At 42.9% G+C, this 23,168-nt stretch overlaps 1 protein-coding gene across 1 annotated transcript in view; it reads left to right on the top strand.

The window, feature by feature from the left end:
- Positions 1–23,168, top strand: part of MAN2A1 (mannosidase alpha class 2A member 1) — a 168,654-nt gene that overhangs the window by 123,634 nt on the left and 21,852 nt on the right. The window contains exons 10-15 of the mRNA XM_044275947.1: positions 1,312–1,497; positions 5,302–5,416; positions 9,345–9,412; positions 13,551–13,716; positions 14,999–15,232; positions 20,774–20,896. Of these exons, the coding sequence (XP_044131882.1) occupies positions 1,312–1,497; positions 5,302–5,416; positions 9,345–9,412; positions 13,551–13,716; positions 14,999–15,232; positions 20,774–20,896 (892 nt within the window). The remainder of the gene's footprint in view (positions 1–1,311; positions 1,498–5,301; positions 5,417–9,344; positions 9,413–13,550; positions 13,717–14,998; positions 15,233–20,773; positions 20,897–23,168) is intronic.

Below are 23,168 nucleotides of genomic sequence, written 5' to 3'. Positions count from 1 at the left end.
TATGTAAACAATAACAATATAAAGAGTGGGTATAACCTAGAATTTAACACCGAAACAAAATAATTTAATGTTCCACTGAGTATTAATGGTGTATGAAGGCTGTAAATAAGTGTCTATACAGTACAGAGATGCATCTTATCTGGTACACACATATCTTTAGCTGATTATACCTGAGACAATGATTGGTCACATAGTGGAAGATCAGTAGTCTGTGGGATCAGTTGTACAAATGATTTTGTAAAACGATTAGCCAAATTCAGCCGATCATGCATGCAGTTTTGGCCAACAACGGCCACATTTTTCCATTATGGTGATTTATATTTTCAGTGGATAAGAGTCAGTCATTCCAAACGTTCGCATTAGCTTTTCAATTGGAAATCGACTGAAATGGGCAGAATCGCCTATTCCAGCCAACTCATCTCCTATGTAATGCCAGCTTTTAACATTTTTACTTAAGAAGTGCAGAGGATGTCTTTTGTGCATGCTGGTATTAACACTATCCGTATAATGTTGCTGACCTAAAGTACAGATCTCCTCTGCCCAGTGTATCGGGGACACTTGAATTTTTTGTTACATTGCAGGAATTTTTTCCCCCTTTGTTCCCCTTTGCAGGGAGGCACATTTCTTAGTTTCTCTATGGCCTTGTATAATTTGGTAGCTGCTGTATAGCCAGAATGGTTATATACTTTGAGTATGCCTCTCAAACCATTCAGAGAACCCTAGATGACTTGCTAAAAGAGGACTTTCTAATAGAATGAGTCCTGCAAAATTTTAATGGACCTTGATCATTTAGGCTTCCCGTATGGACACATATTTTAGAAGATGTAATGCGGTCGGAAACCTGTGTCCCTCTAAGGCTATGTTCACATCTGCCATCAAAAAATGCTCTCATAAATGTAAATCTAACAGATTTTATTAAAGTCGGGCTCTGTTTTCTATCAGTTATTTGCCAAATCCGGCACTTCAGTTTTTTCGTTCTTCTGCTCCTAATACAAAGCGTAAATGTGAAAGCAGCCAATAATGGAGACCATCCTTTCGAAGTTATTGAATTCAAACACTGTTTGAACATGCGCAGCGCCTCATCTGCATGCCGCTCCTTTCACAGATGTAGAAATGTAATGTAAATGTTATATCGTGTAGTAGAATAACAGATCCTGCTTATTTCTTTATAATAACTTGGGAAAACCCTTTTTGGTCATTCTTCCTAAACTTGACTCATAACCACTTTTCAGTGGAGCTACTCGGATAGTGCAGTTCGGGTTTGTGTGACTGTAATTGAATTATCGTAATCCACTTTGTTTTCATTTTCAGATCTGCTGAGATACTTTATTCATTAGCACAAGTACATACTCAAAGAAGCAGCAAACTAAAGGCGTTCCCATCAGGAGAGCATTACAAATTACTGACAGAAGCCAGGAGGAATTTAGGACTTTTCCAGCACCATGATGCGATCACTGGGACAGCTAAAGAATGGGTAGTGGTGGATTATGGCACCAGGTAAAGTCTTCTCATAGTGTCGGAGGTCCTCTTTATCTTTGTGACCCCTCCTGACACGTCTGATTCAGTAACTGGCAGCACTGATTGCATGGTTATAAACTATTCAGGGGTACACACACAACCGTTGGCACTCGGACCTGCTGATTATACTTTAATAAACTTCTAGAAGGAATAATAGAATGATCCAGAAAAGAAAAGGCATTGACCGAAATCCTCGTGGCTGTCTTTTATTTAAGTGTTGATGTGCAGAGCAACATACAGACAGTGTTCTGCTTATGGTCATTTTGCACCCGTGACACTTTCTCAAGGCCTGATGGGGGATTACAGGCATGTGCATCATGTGTCTGCTACAAACAAGTTAGAAAACGCGTGTTAAAATATACCAATTTATACACCTTAAAAGGATCACTAAAGAAATTATGACAAATCATTCCTATCGTTTTAATCCTAGTTTCCCTAGTTCTTCAGCTTTAATTATCCAGATACGGGAGCTTTGGATTGTAGCAATTTAGTATGTCTGTCCTGGCCATTCATAGGTGAAAATGTTCTGCAAAACTCAACAAAGTGGGATTTCCTGCACTGGGCAGATTAGTCTGGAGGCTCCATTTCCTGTAATGGTAGAGTAGAAATGTTCACGTACATGAAGGGCTAAACACGGTGAACGTGACCATCTGTGCAACGTATGCCCGCATTAGACACCATGTTACACTGCTCCTGTCCGCAGCATTCGGACATTATGCATAATTTTACAGTATGAGCACTGTCCACATTTGTAATTGCCTTTTTGGGGCTCAGTCTCTAAGCCACTTACTGCGTCTTTCTTGGGAACTACCCCACACTAGCTCATTTTCAAGATTTATGCACCTCCTAAAGGTGGGTTTTCACATGCAGCGATCACCTCCACAGTATGAGAATACTGGTTCACTACTGCCATCGCTCGTCCTCATACATCTGCATTGTTTCTGGGTTGCAGATCGCGGTTTAGACACCAAAATCTGCTGGCCAGAGATGATGATTTACTTGTCTGCACGAACAAAGGTTTTGCTCGTTCATCAGGTGATCGGCTGCACCTTTAGAACGTTTGCAGGAACGTTTGTTCCCGAAAAGCTGGCCCAATATCGATGTGTAAACCTACCTTTTAATGAGACACTGGGGAGGATGTAGTGGCCCTTTCATTTAAATCATCAGGCTATATAATGTGCCAGTGTCTTTTAATACATGCCCTAATCCTGTGATTGCTAACCTCCGTCACTCCAGCTGTAGTAAAACTACTAGCCCTCACTGATTTCTAATTTGCCAGTAAGCTCTACTTAAACACGAATGCAAATCCTGGATAGGGTTGTTGCGGGTATCGAAATACCGATACTTTTGTCCCGGTATCAATACAATACCGGGATTTGACATTATCGATACTAGGCTGCCCTACTGCGCAGCATAGCATCAGAGTACAAGGAGCGTGCTGCTGTCAGCGCGCTCATGTTCCCTCAGCAGCACGGAACGGGTGCGAACCCATTCATTCTCTATGGGGCCGAAAGAGATGCGGAGAGCACACTATGTGCTCTTCACATCCGCATTTCCGGAGCGAGGCCCCGAACTTCCGGGCTGCGCCTCCGCAAAAAAATAGAACATATCCTATTGTTGTCCGCAATTGCGGACAAGAATAGGCAGTTCCATAGGGGGTGCCGGCCGGGTGTATTGCGGATCCGCAATACAACACGGATGTGTGAATTGACCCTTAGGGTGAATAGGACAAGGGATTAAAAGATCCCAGATTCTGGCCCCTAAGAGAGGAAATAGTTATTAAATAAAAAGTTAAAAAAAACAAGTATATCTCCCCCTTTCCCAATTTTACATATGTTTATTTATTTATTGTTTATATATTTTATATCCCATATTGCCACATCCAAAAAGTCCAAACTATTAAAATATAAAAAAAAAATCCTATGCGGTGAACGTCGGATCAGAAAAAAAGAAATAAATAAAAACTGCGCGATTTTCCTTTTTTTTTTTAATGCAGAATGCACTTGGCTTTTTTGGCATTTTCTTTTTTTCGCATGGTATCGGGTATCACAATACTTTTTTATGGTATCGAAATCAAATCCAAATTTTGGTATTCCAACAACCCTAATCATGAAGTATTCTCTCACTATGGTTAACCAGAGCTAAAAATGCCCCATACATTACATCATGTTACAGCTGCCATACCTTGATTTTGACTTCAGTTGCAGCATGTTCAGTTATTTCACACTGCATACCTTAGCATCCCTATTACAGCTGAAAGTGCCTAGCTGATGGCAAAAACCTAGGGGGATATTAAGAATGGCGTTTCATATTCCTGCTTTAATCTGTCCATGGTCATCAGATGCACCACAATGAAGAGGGCATGCCTCACATGGCACATCTCATGCTCTCCATGTGACAGCTACTCCAGGAAACCTGACTGGCCTTTTACCTACCGGTCTTCCCTTCCTTTTTATATGTGCTTCCAAAGATAATTTCTTAAGTATTGGTTTCTTTAGAATGATTTAAAGGGAATCTGTCGCTACAATTTTGGACTATTTATCTGCAGTAGCAGATTGTTACTTTTTATTTTTCTACTGCCCCCATTCCCCTCCTGTCAGCCTTTAAAGCTGCACTGACATACCTGGTGGGGACTGCTGTGCATGAGTCCTGTCCATTATGTTAGCACTGAACAGCAGTCCGAACTGTGTATTTCATCACAGCTGAGTGCTTACAGCAGAGGAATGGGGCATATAAATGCATGACTGCAGATGATAGTCTAAAATCATGGTGATGCTCTTTAAAGGGAACCTGTTATCAACTTTATGCTGCCCATACTAACGGCAGTATAAAGTAGGGACAGGTGAGTTGATTTCAGCCGTCTGTCATTTAAAAGTTAAATGTAAGTGGTTGCCGAGAACCAACATCACAATCCTTGCAGACTAGGCCTGGAAAAGAGTCATGATCTCCTGAGAAGAGTCCTGGTTATTCATGAATTCCTGCTCTCCTGCTGATGACTGACAGTCTTCTACCGAGTTTTCTCCCTTCCTCTCTAGGAGAGAACTGCCAATCATCAGCAGATGGGCGGGAGAGCAAGTTCTTGGCAACCACTTATTATGACACCGCTGAAATCAGCATTTCTATCACTAATTTATGCTGCCCTCAGTGAGGTCAGCATAAAGTTGATGACAGGTTCCCTTTAAGTAGTATGTATTTTATTTTTTTGTCCCCTTGTTGACTATGATTCTTTATTTACCGGTGTATAAAAATGTGTAATTTATGCCTGTCTCATGGGAAATCTGCATATTTTATGTTCCCTGAAGCTCCTTTACTATTCATTTAGTATATATTATTTTGCAAATTAGCTTATGTCAGCCAAACCAAAGACTCCGCCAAAAGGAAGAGTGACCCATCTGTATTCTGTATACTTAGGCCCCATGCACACGGCCGTTGTTCACGGCCGTGTGCGGGCCGTGGAACCGCGGCCTGGATCCCTCCTGAGAGCAGGAGCGCACGGCGTCACTGGTTGCTATGACGCTGTGCGCTCCCTGCTGCCGGCACAGTACAGTAATACACTGGTATAGATGATACCAGTGTATTACTGTATTGCGGCGGCAGCAGGGAGCGCACGGCATCATAGCAACCAGTGACGCCGTGCGCTCCTGCTCTCAGGAGGGATCCAGGCCGCGGTTCCACGGCCCGCACACGGCCGTGAACAACGGCCGTGTGCATGGGGCCTTATGTAGATCTACTTGTGTAGCTCATTTACATATATTAATTGCAATTGCAACTTTTGCTCTGTAGGCTTTACCATTCGCTGATGAACCTGAAGAAGGTGATCGTAGATGCTACACATGTTCTTATTCTTAAGGATAAAGGAGCCTACGTCTATAATCCATCATCGCCGTTTTTCATTATGGTGGGTTGTTAACATGTCAACATATTTTTTGCTTGGTAGAATCTTGTGATTCAGAGTTCATAAGGTATTCTCAGTCTTTCCCACTCTCTGTGCTTGGTTCATATCCGTGCTGAGCAGAAGTGGCACTTTTTTAGCGAATATGTAGCTTTGTGTGTCTTATGACTTTTTTTTTTTTTTTTTTTTTTTACAAAACTAATATATTATTGCTCTGCTGTAGCCAACCAAGCCTTTATTATCTGGGTAGGGGGTAGGGGGTAGGCGGGGGGAGGGGGGCAGCAATAGAAAAAAGGTTAAAAAAAACTAACTTTTTTTTTGTTTTGTGACGTTCTTCACAGGACAGTTTTTAAATGTCTTATTATATGTGTGTGTGTTTGTTTTTTAACCCATTTACCAAATAAAACCCAAAAATGTACTAAATAAACAAACCTTTTAATAATTTTTTTACTCTCACTGGGGAACATTGGTTTTATAATGCAGTGATGCACCTTGTATACCAATGCATTGTAGCCTATTAGGTTGTGTTTGCTGCACAGTCTAAGGCTTCTTTCACACGAGTGTCACGGATTAAGTCCAGATGAGTTCAGGGTGCGTTCAGTGAGACTCACCATTTTGCAAGCAAGTGCATTGCAATTGCATTCAGTTGCTCCGTTTTTTTTCAGCACAATTGCAATGTGTTTAGATGCGTTTTTCACACACGTGATAAAAAAATGAAGATTTAACAACATCTCCTAGCAACCATCGCAATGCATTTTTCACTGAAGCCCCATTGACTTCTAAGGGGACAGAGCTGCGTGAAAACGCAGAATATAGAACATGCTGCGTTTTTCACGCAACACAGAACTGTACACAGACCCATTGGAATGAATGGGTCAGGATTCAGTGCGGGTGCTATGCGTTCACATCACGCATTGCACCCGCGTGGAAAACTCGCTTGTGTGAAAGGGGCCTAATACTGTGTTCCTGATGGTCGTGTTTTCAGGATTTCCTTTGTATTGAGCAGGTGATATAATTAGTGTCAGTGTATCAGGACTCACCGCAGGTATTCATTCTGTGGGATATTCTCAAATCATGACCGGTAGGTGGGCCCTGAGGACTGGAGTTGACGAACATTAGTCTAATAGACATACAGTCATGTCAGACCTGGGGGTGTTTGTTAGACCCTTGACTGGCAGTAGAGGGTGCCCTGTTCCTCCAACTGCCTAGATGCTGCAGTCACTATTAAAATAAGGAGTTAAACTACAATAAAGATGTCGCTAAAAAGTAACTTTTATTAAATTATATGTTAAAACTTGTGTGTGCGAAAAATAATCTCATAAAATCTGACTTGTCCAGTCCCTCAACAATCAGGGGTACTACACCAAGGGGGCAGCCAGCCAGTGTGTGGGCACTTCTATCCCCCTGGGGACAAAAAATGAGGTGGGTGAAGGAGGAATCCATGAACTCTTCTGTCGGCTGCGTGTATCTGGACATCAGTCTAAGGCCTCTTTCACACTTGCGTTGTCCGGATCCGGCGTGTACTCCACTTGCCGGAATTACACGCCGGATCCGGAAAAACGCAAGTGTATTGAAAGCATTTGAAGACTGATCCGTCTTCAAAATGCTTTCAGTGTTACTATGGCAGCCAGGACGCTATTAAAGTCCTGGTTGCCATAGTAGGAGCAGGGGAGCGGTATACTTACCGTCCGTGCGGCTCCCGGGGCGCTCCAGAGTGACGTCAGAGCGCCCCATGCGCATGGATGACGTCCCATGCGATCACGTGATCCATGTGCTTGGAGCGCCCCGGGAGCCGCACGGATGGTAAGTATACTGCTCGCCGCTACCCTTTACCATGGCTGCCAGGACTTTAGCGTCCCGGCAGCCATGGTAACCACTCTAAAAAAAGCTAAACGTCGGATCCGGCAATGCGCCGAAACGACGTTTAGCTTAAGGCCGGATCCGGATCAATGCCTTTCAATGGGCATTAATTCCGGATCCGGCCTTGCGGCAAGTCTTCAGGATTTTTGGCCAGAGCAAAAAGCGCAGCATGCTGCGGTATTTTCTCCGGCCAAAAAACGCTCCGTTCCGGAACTGAAGACATCCTGATGCATCCTGAACAGATTTCACTCCATTCAGAATGCATTAGGATAAAACTGATCAGGATTCTTCCGGCATAGAGTCCCGACGACGGAACTCTATGCCGGAAGACAAGAACGCAGGTGTGAAAGAGCCCTAAGGCCTCATGCACATGACCGTTCCGTTTTTTGCAGTCCACAAATTGCGGATCCGCAAAACACTGAAGCCGCCTGTGTGCCTTCTGCAATTTGCGGAACAGAACAGCCAGCCCATTGTAGAAATGACTATTCTTGTCTGCAAAACGGACAAGAATCAAACATGTTTTTTGTGGGTCCACATAATGGAGCAACGGATGCAGACAGCACACAGAGTAAATGGGTCCGCACCGGAGCCGCAAAAACTGCGACTCTGATGCAGACCAGAACAACGGTTGTGTGCATGAGGCCATAGACTGATGTCCAGATACACACAGCCGACAAAAGAGTTCATCGATTCCTCCTTCACCCACCTCATTTTTTTGTCCCCAGGGGGATAGCAGTGCCCACATGCTGGCTGGCTGCCCCCTTGGTGTAGTACTCCTGATTGTTAAAGGACTGGACAAGTCAGATTTTAGGAGATTATTTTCCGCACACACACAAGTTTTAACATATTTAATAAGTAACTTTTTAGTGACATCTTTATTGTAGTTAACTATTTAAGTATCTTGAGTCGCCAAACCATATACTACAAATTGAGTTAACCCTTTGATATAAGGAGTTAATTGAAGTTAACTGCAATCCTGGCTGTTAAAGTGGGAGCCCCGCTTCAGTCAGAGCCAGGCTCCAGTGGTGATCCAGAGTACTGTATCAGTGTGGTGAGCTCTGCTCATTTCCTACCACCTGAACCGGGATTAATGGAGTGGGCAGCTGAGACTGAACATACTACACATGCTGCTCCAATTGAGGATTGCTCTGGGCCAAGGAAAGGCTCATGCTTAGAAATAGGCATGAGACTCTTTTTGTAAAGAGTACAATTGCCTGTACAGATGTCTGACTCTTATGCAAGCGTTAAAACTTCTGGTGTTCAGGTTTTCATTAAAACCGTAAACGCAGTGCCTGGCGGACCACATTGACTTATAACGGGGCCCATCGGGATTCTACTGAGGTGTGCAGCATTTTAACAGTAAAAATAGCAGAGCCTTTGCTGCAAATGTGAACAAAACCTTACTGAATGCCTTCTTTGCACCATCCCTTATTACATAGAGGAAGTGTTTTTTTTGCACATATAATGGCTGGATGACTTTGACTTTCAGAAGACAATATAATAGAAATGCAACTAGACTTAAATGTAGTTTTGATGGTATAGAGTGCAGTCCTCACTCAATGGTCGTGTCAACTGGGGTATCACAGTATGATGTTTCTCAGTAGTTCCTGTAAGTCCCCTATATAGTAGTAGTTTGATTTCAGCAAATAAAGCTTGTTCTTTGTATAATAGTTTTCTAGTTTTATTTTATAATAGTTTTAGAGATTTTTGTATTGGTTTTGTCTAGATTTTTCAATATATGTTCTTCCTGTTTGAATGGGAAACGTCATTGTTTCCTTCCAACTGGTGGAAATCTGTCCTGATCATGTAATGGGCACATGGTGAACTGTACTGTAACAGACTGTACCTGCCTGAGCATCACATGGACCCGGACAGGTTTTCATCTGCTAAATGTAAACCATGGAAGTTCCCATTCAGTAACTACAAGACGAGGTCTTAAACAGTGAGAAATTGGTAAAGTATGTTTGTAAATTGCAAAATTTTTCATAATTTTAATATGCTTTATATACCGAAACTGGAATACTATTTCAGTAATAATACTGCTAACTAAGCTCATTCCAATTGTGCATTACAGGATGATGTGCAGAAAGCACAGGATGCTTTACCTCAAAAGACTATCATAAAGGTGTCTGGGCACCCGAGGCGAGTATATTGGCTAGATTAAGCTTTACCCCTTCATTAAAAAGCTAATGTCCTAACATTGTATATGGGTCTTGTAACATCGTGATTTACAGAGTGCAGCGGAGAAGAAAATGTTCAGCTAATAAGTACATAATTATTCCAAGATGTAATATAATTAGAGTTTCACATGTTTTATTTAGTTGTGTGACTTTCGGCATACACCAGGGTAGCTTTTGCGTTTCATGCTTTGAAACGTTGCATTATGTACATCTTATATTTAACCACTTAATGACAGGGCTAATTTTCACCTTTTAAAGGGGTTGTCCAGGTTCAGAGCTGAACCCGGACATACCCTTATTTTCACCCCGGCAGCATCCCTGAGCCTAGCATCGGAGCAATCTCTTGCTCCGATGCGCTCCCGTGCCCTGCGCTAAATCGCGCAGGGCACGGGCTCTTTTGTTTTCAATAACACACTGCCGGGCAGTAACTTCCACCCGGCAGTGTGTTCGGTGACGTCACCGGCTCTGAGGGGCGGGCTTTAGCTCTGCCCTAGCCATTTTACTGGCTAGGGCAGAGCTAAATCCCGCCCTTCAGTGCCGGTGACGTCACCGGGGTTCCTGTCAGACCCATGGAGAGCCCGGTACGTCACCGGATCTCAAAAAAATGCCTTTGCTCTGTGCAATTTAGCGCAGGGCAGAGGAGAGCATCGGAGCATGAACTGCTCCGATGCTCATGTCAGGGGGGCTGCCGGGGTGAAAATGGAGGGATGTCCGGGTTCAGCTCTGAACCCGGACAACCCCTTTAAGGACCAGGCCATTTTTTGCAAATCTGACCAGTGTCACTTTGTGTGAATAACTTAAACGCTTTTACTTATCCAGGCCATTCTGAGATTGTTTTGTTTAGTTTTTTTCCTGTCACATATTGTACATCATGACACTGGTAAAATGGAGTTAAAAAAAACATAAATAATTTACAATTTTTTCAAAAAAAATTGCATATTTCCAAGTTTCAATTTCTCTACTTCTATAATACATAGTAATACCTCCAAAAATAGTTATCAATTTACATTACCCATATGTCTACTTCATGTTTGGATCATTTTGGGAATACAATTTTATTTTTTGGGGATGTTACAAGGCTTAGAAGTTTAGAAGCAAATCTTGAAATTTTTCTGAAATTTCCAAAACCACTTTTTAAGGACTAGTTCAGGTCTGAAGTCACTTTGTGAGGCTTACATAATAGAAACCACCCAAAAATGACCCCATTTTGGAAACTACACCCCTCAAGGTATTCAAAACTAATTTTACAAACTTTGTTAACCCTTCAGGTGTTCCACAAGCGTTATTGGCAAAATAATTTTTTGGGTCAAATTTTCAAGATTAAAAATTTTTTGCCAGTAAAAAAGCAAGGGTTAACAGCCAAACAAAACTCAATATTTATTGCCCTGATTCTGCAGTTTACAGAAACACCCCATATGTGGTCGTAAACTCCCTTTTTTTTTTTTTTTTTTTTTTTGTCACCTTGCATCACAAAAAGTGTAATGGCAAGCGATCAAAAAGTCATATGCACCCCAAAATAGTGCCAATAAAACAGTCCTCTCATCCGACAAAAAATGAGCCCCTACCTAAGACAATCGGCTAAAAAAATAAAACTGACTCTCAGACTATGGAGATACTAAAATGTTTTTTAAAAAAAAAGATATTATATTGCCGCGTCCATAAGAATCTGCTCTATAAAAATAACACATGACCCAACCCGTCAGATGAACAGTCCAAAAAATAAAAACTGTAAAAAAAAAAGCAATTTTTACACCATTTTTATTTTATTTTTTGACTGTTCATTTCTTACAGATGCGCCGATACCTATAAGTGTATACCAAATATCATTTTTGAAGAAAGAGATATAGATATAGATATAGATATAGATATATATATATATATATATATATATATATATATATATATATATATATATATATAATTTTATATAGTCTGTGGCCAAATAGAATTAAAATTGGGGAAGGGGATTATAAATTTAATACTCCATGGAAGTGTGGTACTCCCTGAAGCAACCGTCAATGCAGAGGCCCGGATGATCGGGGCACGTGTCACATTGAGAGGTGGTGTCCTTCCATATCCCCCTCCTGTGATGCACATTTTTTGGGACCATCCCTTCTTTCCAGTATGGGGGACCACACCTAGAAGGTGTTGGCCAGGGACGATCCGGGCGTCTTCAGTTCCCGAGGTACTCTGGTCTCTTTCCCGGTCAGAAAAAATCAGGGCCTTGAGGACTGCCTCATAGAACTACAGGAATTTCCCTGTGTTCCCAGTGCTCCGGGGCAGCACAAAAGAGTTGTACAAGGCAACATGTACCAAGTAGACCGCAACTTTTTTGTACCATGCCCAGGTTTTGTGCATGGTGTTATATGGCTTGAGAAGGGTGGGTAGGGAGGCCGCGTTGATTTTTTTCGCTCGGTCCCACAAGCGGATGTGTATCTGGAGACGAGGGACTGGAACAAGAGGATACTAGTATAAAAGTTATCCACATACAGGTGGTAACCCTCATCTAGCAGTGGGTGCATAAGGTCCTACACAAGTTTTCCGCTAACACCCAGAGTGGGGGGACAATACGGGAATCTCTCCCCTCGTACACACGAAACATGTAAGTGTACCCTGAGGTACTCTCACAAAGTTTGTACAGCTTCACGCCATACCTTGCCCGCTTAGAGGGAACATACTGGCAGAAAATGAGTCTCCCCTTGAAAGCAATGAGAGACTCATCAACAGCGACCTCCCTTCCAGGTACATAGGCCTTCAAAAATTTGGCCCTGAGGTGATCGATGACCGGCCTGATTTTGTACAGGCGGTCTGAGGCAGGATCACCTCGGATAACTGTCACTGAGTAGGACCCCCACTGGACTTAGGAGTAGGAAGTTATAATTGGGTATGAGCAAATCGACTTTGGATGAAACATCCAAAGTCGATTTGCATAAAACTTTGTTAGAATACTGGTACCTTAGGTACGTTGGAACCAAACCCCAGTTCGGTAAAAGGTCTTTAACAGTAGAAATTTCTGAAGTTATTACCCCCAAGTCTCGCGAGACTCCGCAAAGTAATAACTTCTGCTCATCGGAGCCAATACATTCTAATACTGTACGGAGCGCTCACTCTGTACAGTAGTCTAACAAAGTTTTATGTGAAGCGACTTTGATTCGCTCGTCCCTAGTTATAATGAATCTTTTCCCACAAAATATGGATATTGGAGATCTGCTCGGCTCCTCCTGCTCTATAGCATGCTACCTGCAAATGAAACTGCCTGTTTAATGTGACCGGTTCCTTTTAAGCAGTTGAAGTAGTTGGCCCACCAAACTGTTATGCCCTTTGCTCTCCAGCTATCCCCAACAGTCCAGTAGAGTTGAATGGAGTTGCAGAGTGCATGTGTGACCTCCAGTTTTTAAGCGGGGGAACACAGGACCCTCCATTCTAGCAATTGTTTGGGATCACAGTGGTCAGACCCGTGCTGATCAGACACTTATCCCCCATCCTGTGGATAGGAGATGAGTGTTGGTGGTGGAGCAAACTCTAAAGAAATGCAAAATTTAGAGGGGTTGTCTCATCCTCGCCATTATGAAGCTCAAACAAACGGGTAGTCGGAAAACATTGGAGCTGGTCAGTGCGCCACCGTTTCAGTAGCACCCATTGCAGTGCATGATGACTATAGAAACAGCAGAGCACAGCAAGCTATGTTTCCTTAGATCAGAGACCACTTGGCTTGCTCTGCTACGCTGTTTCTGTAGTTCTCATACACTGCAATAGGTGCAACTGAACCAGCGAAATGCCAGCCCGCTCCCCTGTTTCCTAGCTACATGGTGGTCAAGGCTTAGTCTCATCTCGCCTTTGTAACGGTGATATAAGACATCCCTTTTAAGATTTTTTTAATTTTTTTCAGACCTATGTATTGACTACTGTAAGGGCATAACTGTGGGATGATACAGAGTTTGTTGGTGCAGCAGGTAGAGCCTAAGGGGGACCTAAAAGGTTCCTGTGCCACACATACAAAATCAAGTACTTTAAATGACCTGCTGATTTGTGGCTATTTGAATACACAAAATACTTACATATTTGCAATGTTTTTTATAATTTTTCTCACTTATTTACAGGTCTTTTGTCATGTATAACCCACTGGAGCAAGAACGTACCTCTATGGTTTCTGTTTATGTTAGTTCGCCAAAAACTAAAGTCCTAAATGCTGCAGGAAAAGCTGTGAAATCCCAAATTAGTGCAGTATGGGATGGCGCAACAGTGATTTCACCAGACACTTACCAGGTACTGGTTAGCCTATTTCTACATTTCTAAATTCTGGAGTTCTATCGTCTTCTTGTGTATTCATGCCCTTTTAATGGCGGTCAGATATTTAGCAGTCCTTCATGTAAAATGGTGGAACAATACATGTTGCCATTTTTGTCATTTATACAGCCTGTTATTTCAGTAGTAGAAACATATATCTCAGTTGTTCATTTTGGTTTTTATGTGGAAACTGTATGTATCCTAGAAATACTGCTTCATATGAACTGGCGTTAATAGATGACTGATGTCTTTGTTTTATGGCACCCTGAGATATTTGCTTTCAGCTGTAAATAGATGAATGAGGATGATAATGAGAATTGGCGCAAAAGGTGCTTCAGCCTTCTGAGCCTCATCAGAACACATAAGTGTGATCAGGTTAACAATGGAAAGCGTCGTCTAAACGCTCCACAGTGCAGCTTAGAAACAGTTTCCACTTAGAAACAGACAAGACTTCGTTCTTTTACCTTGTGTGTATTGGCAGAGGGTCTTGACACATGTAGTCCATTTACATGTGTATTTTTCCTCTGTTTGCCAAAAATGGAACAAATCCTAGAAGAAAGAAGTTGGAATTCTTACACAATAGACAGTTTATAGCCTTACTACTGTTGTGTTCAAATACATACATAGGGAAACACCAAGCTAGCAAGTCACCTTTCTCTGATTTCTTTCTGTTTTCCCCCCCAACCATCTACCTTATATCAAAGGGGTTCTCCATGCTACAGATATTGATGACCTATCCTCAAGTTAGCTAATCTGATCAGTGGGGGTCCAAAACTTGGCGCCACCACAAATCTGCTATTTTGGGCTACTGCAGTGCTGCGAACTGAATGTGTACAGAGCGAAAGCAGAAGGTTTTATACCCTGTGTACTTTCCGGCTCCGGCGCACTGAAGCTCAGCATTATGTAAAACCATATTGTGTCTTAAAGGGAATGTCTCACGAACATGGTATCTGATGTGCTGGCAACATGTTTAATAGAGCAGGAGTAGCTGAGCAGTTTTATAGGAAAATATTCAGTATAACGTATTGGTTGAAATTCCTGCTCGTTTTGCACTTAATTCAATGGGAGGTCCTACTTTAAAGTATGGAGATTTCATATAAATAACCAGCAAGTAATAAATAACTTTTCCCCACAAAATTATGTATTGGTCTCCTCTGCTCTATAACATGTCAGTAGATTGGATAGTATCTTCATGGTCAGGTTCCCTCAGACTTTTCCTAGTGCAAGTTTTCATTTTATCTCCACAATTCTGCCTTTTTAGGTCTCGTTTCTGGCACACTTGCCACCCCTTGGCCTAGCTGTCTACCAGCTTGTGGAAGCTGACAACGCAGAGTCTGTAAAATCTGAATACACAGTCTTTACCAGGGGCCGCAGTAACAAAGTCCTGTCTGACAACGTCTTCCAAATAAATGAGCTGGATAACATTGTTACCGACTTAACGATAGAGAATTCATATTTAAAGCTTTGGTTTTCACAGACCTCTGGATTACTGGAGGTAAGCATGTACATGTCTACATAAGTAAACATTTTGTCTTTAATATTGGGATGTTTTATTTATACAGTCCTGTATATAAAGTTTAAGACCACTTGAAAAATGGCAAAAAATCATATTTAGCATGGCTGGATCTTAACAAGGGCTTCAACATGCAACAAGAAGAAATGGGAGTGAGACAAAACATTTTTTTTTGCATTTAATGAAAACAACGAATAAACTGAAACGGGCTGGTTTTCAGCTGATCAAAAGTTTAGGACCACACCTCCAAACCCCCCCAAAAACAGAAATCCAGCTTCCAAACATGAACTCGGTAATGGTTAGCTCCGCCGTTATTGTTTATCACTTCCAAAACTTCTTTTAGTCATGCGTAATGCACGCGTTTCCATGAGGTGAGTGGGAACATTTCTCCAAGTGGTGAAGACTGCCACACGAAGGCCATCTACTATCTGGAACTGTTGTCCATTTTTGTAAACTTCCCTTGCCATCCATCCCCAAAGGTTCTCAATTGGATTTAGATCAGGGGAACACGCAGGATGGGCCAAAAGAATGATGTTATTCTCCTGGAAGAAGTCCCTTGTCCTGCGGGCATTGTGTACTGTAGCGTTGTCCAGTTGAAAAACCCAATAGTTACCATACAGGCGAGGGCCCTCAGTCATGAGGAATGCTCTCGGCAACATCTGGACATAGCCAGCGGCCGTTTGACGCCCCTGCACTTCCTAAAGCTCCATTGTTCCACTGAAGGAAAAAGCACCCCAGACCATCATGGCTCCCCCTCCACTGTGGCACGTAGAAAACATCTCAGGTGGGATCTGCTTGTCATGCCAGTAACATTGGAAACCATCAGGATCATCAAGGTTAAAAAAAAAAATTCTCATCCGAGAATAAAACTTTCTTCCACCTTTTGAATGTCCCATTGTAACGAACCCAGTTAGTAGTAGCGTCTGGTTTACCCGAACGGAGAAGCACGCAGTGAGTATAGCCCTCCGTTCGGTGCTGGTTCGGTAGATTCCCAAGGTTTAACTGTCAGCAGCATCGCTCCCACACACATCACAGGTTCACAAACAGCCGAAACGTGATGAAGGGTGTAAGAAGACTCTGTTTTTATTGACCCGAACTTGTATTTATACTGTGCCCCCTGAAAAGGGGGGGGGGCTTCCCTGGGGGAGGCAAGAAACAACCAATAGTACAAGCGTTACAGTTTGGTTCCTCCCTTTGTTTGCCTGGAGACAATTAGTCCAGACACTGTATAAACTAACTATCTCCAGACAATAAACCCACGAAAATTACCCCATAGACAAATTACATGGTACAATTACAGGCCACACAATACGCATATCTTCACACTGCTCCCCCTAAGTCCATGGGTCGGCATATCCGCCTGGACCCTGTCGGGTTGGCTCAGATGTCCGAAGAACGAAAGTTTGTGTCCAAGTCCGGTTGACGGGACAATCCATCCACATTCCCATGTTGTTTGCCTGGCCTGTACTGCATAGTAAAATTGTACGGTTGTAAGGCCAGGCTCCAGCGTAATAGTCTTAGATTGTCCCCTGAGACGCGGTTCAACCAGACAAGCGGATTGTGGTCCGTCATCAACGTAAAGGGGCGACCATACAAATAGGGTTTGAGCCTCTTTAAGGCCCACACCAGAGCTAAGCATTCTTTTTCCACAGTGGTGTAGCTGACCTCCCAGGGTAACAGTTTCCTGCTGAGATACGCCACTGGGTCCTCCAACCCATCTTCCCCCACCTGGCTCAGCACAGCTCCCAGTCCATACATGGAGGCATCTGTGTGCACAAGAAAGGTTTTATTATAGTCTGGTGCTCCCAGAACAGGTGCCTTGCTGAGGGCTAACTTTAGTTGCTGGAACGCTTCTGCGCACTCCGGAGACCAGGTTACGAGCTTGGGAAGGGCTTTTTTTGTTAGGTCGGTCAGGGGTTTGGCCAGGGCGCTATATTCTGGGACAAATTTCCGGTAATACCCCGCCGTCCATAAGAACGCTAATACTTGAGTCTTGGTAGTAGGACGGGGCCAATTAGCAATGGCCTCTACTTTGGCCGGCTTGGGACACTGCTTACCTGACCCCACTCTATGCCCTAAATATTGTTATCCAAGTACGCACATGCGAAGTCCTGAAATCCCTCCAGAAGTCTGTCAGCCATTCTCTGAAAGGTAGCCGGCGCATTCTTCATTCCAAAGGGCATAACCTTGAATTGGTATAGCCCAAATGGAGTGACGAATGCCGACTTGGGAATGGCTGCTGGCTCCAGAGGGTTTTGCCAGTAGCCTTTGCATAAATCTAGCGTGGTTAGGTAATGACCCCCAGCCATCTTATCCAGTAACTTGTCTATTCTAGGCATGGGGTATGCATCTGTTATAGTGCGGTTGTTGAGCTTCCAGTAGTCTACGCAAAACCGAGTTGTACTGTCTCGCTTTGGCACCAGTACTACCGGAGAGGCCCAAGGACTTTGGGATGGCTATCACCCTTAGCTGCAGCATCTCTTGTATCTCCGCTATCATATTATCTCGAACGGCTACAGGGATACGGTAAGGCTGCTGTCACAGGGGGGTGTCTTCCTGAGTCTCTACTCGGACTGCAGCAGAGGTATACCCCGGGACAGCAGAAAACATCTCCTTGTATCCCTGTAGTAATTGAGAGGCTGTCTGTTTCTCCTCTGGGTTTAACCCCTTGCCTATTTGCACTTGATCTATAGAGATAGGGTCAGTGGTGAGTAAATCTGGCAGGGGTAGGTTTTCACTATCTTCCCCTGCCGGCGCGCACACCGCCGCTATATCCTCTGCCCGTTCGTAATGGGGTTTTAACATGTTCGCATGAAAGGCACGTCTGAACCTCTCATCTGAACTATTGCACACTATGTATGTAGTGTCGCTTAGCTTCTCTACTACCTTTTAAAAGGGCCTTGCCAAGACGCCTGTAACTTGTCCTGCTTAACCGGCTTCAGAGTCCAGACTTGCTGACCTATCTCTGGCACGCCTATCGTACAATCTCTTTTGGAGTGTTTGAGCCGTCTGCAGGTGTTCCCGAACAGATTCGGTGAGCGCCCGCAGCCGGCCCTGAAACTCCAGCACATAGTGGACGATCGGTACCCCCTCCTCCCCCGTTTTGCCCTCCCAGTGCTCCCGTATGAGATCCAGGGGTCCTCGGACTCTTCTTTCGTTAAGAAGTTCGAAGGGGAATAACCCCGTGGATGCCTGGGGCACTTCCCGGTAAGCAAACAGGAGGTGAGGTAGGAATCTTTCCCAGTGAGGATTGGTCGCTGTGAAGGTTCTTAGCATCTGTTTCAGAGTGCCATTGAACCGTTCAGAGTCCATTCGTCTGCAGGTGATGGGGTGTACTGAACAGGAGTTTCACTCCAGACACTAAACCCACGAAAAGTACCCAATAGACAAATTACATGGTACAATTACAGGCCACACAATACGCATTTCTTCACACCCATGTTTGGTGCTCTTGCAAAGTCCAAACAAGCAGTTCTGTGGCGTTCAAAGAGACGAGGTCTTTGAAGACGTTTTTTGTTTTTGAAGCCCTTTAGTCTCAGATGCCGTCTGATGGTTATGGGGCTGCAGTCAGCACCAGTAAGAGCCAGATAGCCAATTGGATCCTCCGGCTCGCTGCTGGTGAAATTTTTTTGGGTCTTCCACTTGACTTTTTTGTTCCATAACCCTCAGGATCATTTAAGAAATTCCAAATTACTGTCTTACTGCGTCCCACCTCAGCAGCGATGGTGCGCTGTGAGAGACCCTGCTTATGCAGTTCAACAACCCAACCATGTTCAAAAAGGGAGCGTTTTTTTGCCTTTGCCATTACAACGTGTGACTACTTGACAGAAAATGACAATGAATCCACATCTTTGCACAGATTTGGCCTTTTAAAGGCATGTGGTCCTAAAATTTGGATCAGATGAAAAACAGCCTGTTTCAGTTTAATCGTTATTTTCAATTAATTGAATGCTCAAAAATGTTTTTGTCTCACTCTCATTTCTTCTTGTTGCATGTTGAAGCTCTACTTGGAACCTTGTTAAGATCCAACAATGTAAAATAAGATTTTTTTGCCCTTTTTCAAGTGATCTTAAACTTTTGATCAGGACTGTATATAAAAAAAAAAAAAAAAAAAAAGAAATCCTAGTTTCTCAGGCTAGTTTCACACAAGCATTCAGAGATCAGTCAGGCTGTCCTAGGATTTGGTTTGCTACTGGATCGCCGCTGGTCCCCATTATAGTTAATTTAAACGGCAGGCATTAAGGCAGCATCTGGTAATGCTAGATCCAGAGAGCTCCAGAAGGCCAGATCTCTGAACACTAGTGTGAAACTAGCCTTATTCGTTATTTTATTTTTTATTTTTTTGTACCAACCCACCCCCCCCCCCCTTCCCAAGCCACCTGGGTTTTCCAGGTTATAGATTAGATATTGATGACCTAGGAGAAGTCATTTAATATCAGACTGGTGTGATTTAGGCCTCATGCACACGACTGTGGTGTTTTGTGGTCTGCAAAACACGGAACGCGTCCGTGCGCGTTCTGCAATTTGCGGAACAGCACAGACAGCCTTTAATATAAATGCCTATTCTTGTCTGCAAAGCGCGGACAAGAATAGGACAGGTTATATTTATTTTTATTTTTTTTGTGGGGCCACAGAACGGAGCAACTAATACGGACAGCACATGGAGTGCTGTCCACATCTTTTGAGGCCCCATTGAAGTGAATGGGTCCGCATCCGAGCCGCCAAAACAGCGCCTCGGCTGCGAACCAAAACAACTTGGGGAGCCAGAAAACCACCGTGGATAGCACCAGAGAAGGGAAGCTTCATCCACGGTGTAGTGGCTATGCTACCTTTCTGCAGCTCAGCTTCCGTTTAATGACCCTATCTATTAAAATATCCTATTTAGTCCTTGTGGTGAATGCCAAAAAAAAAACTAATGCCAGACTTTTTGTAGATCACTTTTTGTAGATCACCTCTCCTTTTTATAAAATAGTATCAAAAGGTCCTATATATTGCACAATGGTATCAATAAAATATATCATTTATCCTGTAAAAGATGATCCCTCACACAGCTTCATTGACAGAAAGTGTCATAGGTGTTATGTCATAGCATGTGACCGCTGAGGCCAGTGCTTGGATGTAGGGGTTAGGTGTACAAGGATTGTCACTTGACCGCTGCATCCAAGTGTGGACCCTTTTTGTATCGGGGACCATAGCCGCAGGACATTCAAATGGATGAGTGAGGTTTTTTTTTGTTTGGTTTTTTCTTTGCAGGTTTTAGGAATTCTTGATTACTACTTCCTTCTATGTTACTTTACGTTACTTTAACCTTTTTGTATTCCTTTTATATAAATGGATAAATCTTATATTCAAGGCATCAATGTGAGGGATTAAATGGTTGTTCCTAGATCTCCCACTTATTTTGAGACTGCCATTCTTCGCACTTTAAGACAAATGAAATGAAGCACATTCAGTGAGCGGCTCTGAACATAGAAGACCCATTACAATGCTTTGTTCACTAATCTGATGAAAACTTTCTTTTAGCAAATGAAACTAAAGGAAGATGGAAAAATTCATAATGTGAAGGTGGAGTTTACCTGGTACGGTACTACAAGCAACAGAGATAAAAGCGGAGCTTACCTGTTCCTGCCTGATGGTGATGCCAAGGTATGCCTGACTTTGATTCAAGGACTGTCTCTACATGTGTATGTGGTATTGTTAAATAGATTGTAGGTTCTTGGGGGAAAAAAATATGTGGAATATAGTAACATTTCAAATATTGTGAAAGGGTTTCTCAAAGATTCAACAACGGATATCTGATCTGCAGGGTCTGGTACGCCACACCCCTACCAATTAGCTGTTTGGGAGTAGTGCTGGAACTACACAGCTCCATCCACTGTGTAGTGGACGAAGCTGGTTACTGCAGCGCAACCCCCATTCCTTCAGTAGGACCGTTATAACCAGTGCCGTCCAATACACAATGGGACAGAGCTGTGTACTTCCAGCGCAAGAGTTACTACTATTCAGCAGGACTGCAGGCTGTCAGATCCCTGCTCATCTGATATTGATTGCCTATCCTAGGAATAGGTCATCAATTGTTACATCCTGGAGAACCTCTTTAAGGTGGGAGTAATAAATTTGTACATACTATTGCAATGGTTTTTTTTTTCTACGTGTTAATTATGTTAGGCCAAAAAAAGGGGGGGGGGGGGGGGAGGAAATCAACTCTTAGAACTTCTGTGAGAATGATATACCACCTGTCTACAGACTTCAGTATATGTTGGATACAGGTTGATATTGCCACTTGTAGTCCAGAAAAGTATCTCTTGTGTAGATTATCATAAAAATTTACAAAAGGAGCTTTGCCAAGCTATGAAATGAATGTTGTCGGGATTTGTACTTGTGGACCGGGTTGGCGATAACAGACTCCACTGGATTCAACAGGTTAAAAGTTCAAAACAATAACTGCAGCCCATACTTTTCTACGCACTTTGGTAAAGTTCTCAGTTAACAGAAAAATGCATAAACAAAATGCCTACCTGTCTGGGTGCTAACTAAACACATAGTATATCAGGCTTTCATAGCAGGGTGAGTTACAGTTTCCAGGCTATGCAGTATACGGTCGCGTGAATGTACACAAATTGTGGATCCGCAAAACACTAATATCAGCCATGTGCATTTTGCGGGACAGAAGGGCCAACCCCTAATAGAACAGTCGTGTCCTTGCAGACAATAGGACATTTTTTTTTTTTGTGGAACAGACATACAGACAGGGTATGCACACTTTGAGTCATTTAAATTTTTTGCGGCCCAAAAAAATGGAATGGTTCCACATATCACCCCCCCCCCACCCCCCCAAAAAAATGGATGGTGGGGGGAATAGGTTTGTGTGCATAAACCCTTACAATGATACTCTCAAGACTCTTATCCCCAGCCTAATTAGGTTAGTAGCTACACCTTGGTTGCCTCAGGCTAGGGTAAAACGGTCGAGTGGGGAGGGAATGGCATGTCCAACTACCTCCCATTCTATAAAAATCCAGCCCGTCAAATATCCTCAGCAAACGACACTGCTGAAGCAACCCAGATTTTCAGTATTTTACCTCGCCTATCTAAGAATTCTGTGGGAGATACAAACCTCCTCCAGTACCTTTCCAGAAACAGTGTTACAATGAATGAATGTCATCTATGAAACATTATTTTCTGATTCCACTGCTCGGTGCCAGGTAAAAACTGGAAGGCAGTATCGCTATATTGAAGCACTGGATGGGCAACAGTGTCTTGTTAAGTATTTGCTCTCATTTTTTATTTTTATTTTTTTGTTTGTTTTTTAAGGCAAACTGATGAGAATGTACCTTTTTACTGTCATAAAATGGTTTTTAGTCTGTCATGCCACATGTCTAAATGCAGATAACTGAGCCGAATCATCATTATTACCGTGCATGACTATGGCGATGCTCTGTATATTGCGGATGAGCAGTTCCTGTCTGCAGCGCACAGACATTTCAGTCATATTCATTATCATAATGTCACGCTAGATTTCAGTAACTATCAGTATTGAGTCTGTGAATGAAAGGGTTCCCCACTTAAGCTGTTTATTTAAGTTAAACTCATTTTCTCCTCTGTAGGCGATTTCCTCCACTGCGTTGCTGCATGCCCTGGTGTTCGGTGCGGGGCACTCTGTGTTTTGTATTCCTCACCATGTGCATTTTGCTAAAGGAAAAAAAAATCCATCTGAACTTGTGCATATCATTACACTTTCCTGGCAGCAGTTTATGGAAATGAGGGTTTCCTCTTCACATTTCTAACGGTGAAATGACTGCTCCTGTCGTACATTTATTTAGTGGCTAAGGGATGTAATGTCAAACAGTAGCTAAAATGTTAAGCTGCTGGAAAATTCATTTTTAGAATTAATTAGATGCAAACTAATAAGAAAAGAAGT

The sequence above is a fragment of the Bufo gargarizans genome, chromosome 1 (assembly GCF_014858855.1).
Source record: "Bufo gargarizans isolate SCDJY-AF-19 chromosome 1, ASM1485885v1, whole genome shotgun sequence".
Lineage (NCBI taxonomy): Eukaryota > Metazoa > Chordata > Amphibia > Anura > Bufonidae > Bufo > Bufo gargarizans.
The sequence above is the reverse complement of the archived record's forward strand: the minus strand, read 5'-3'. Positions and strand labels throughout refer to the sequence as shown.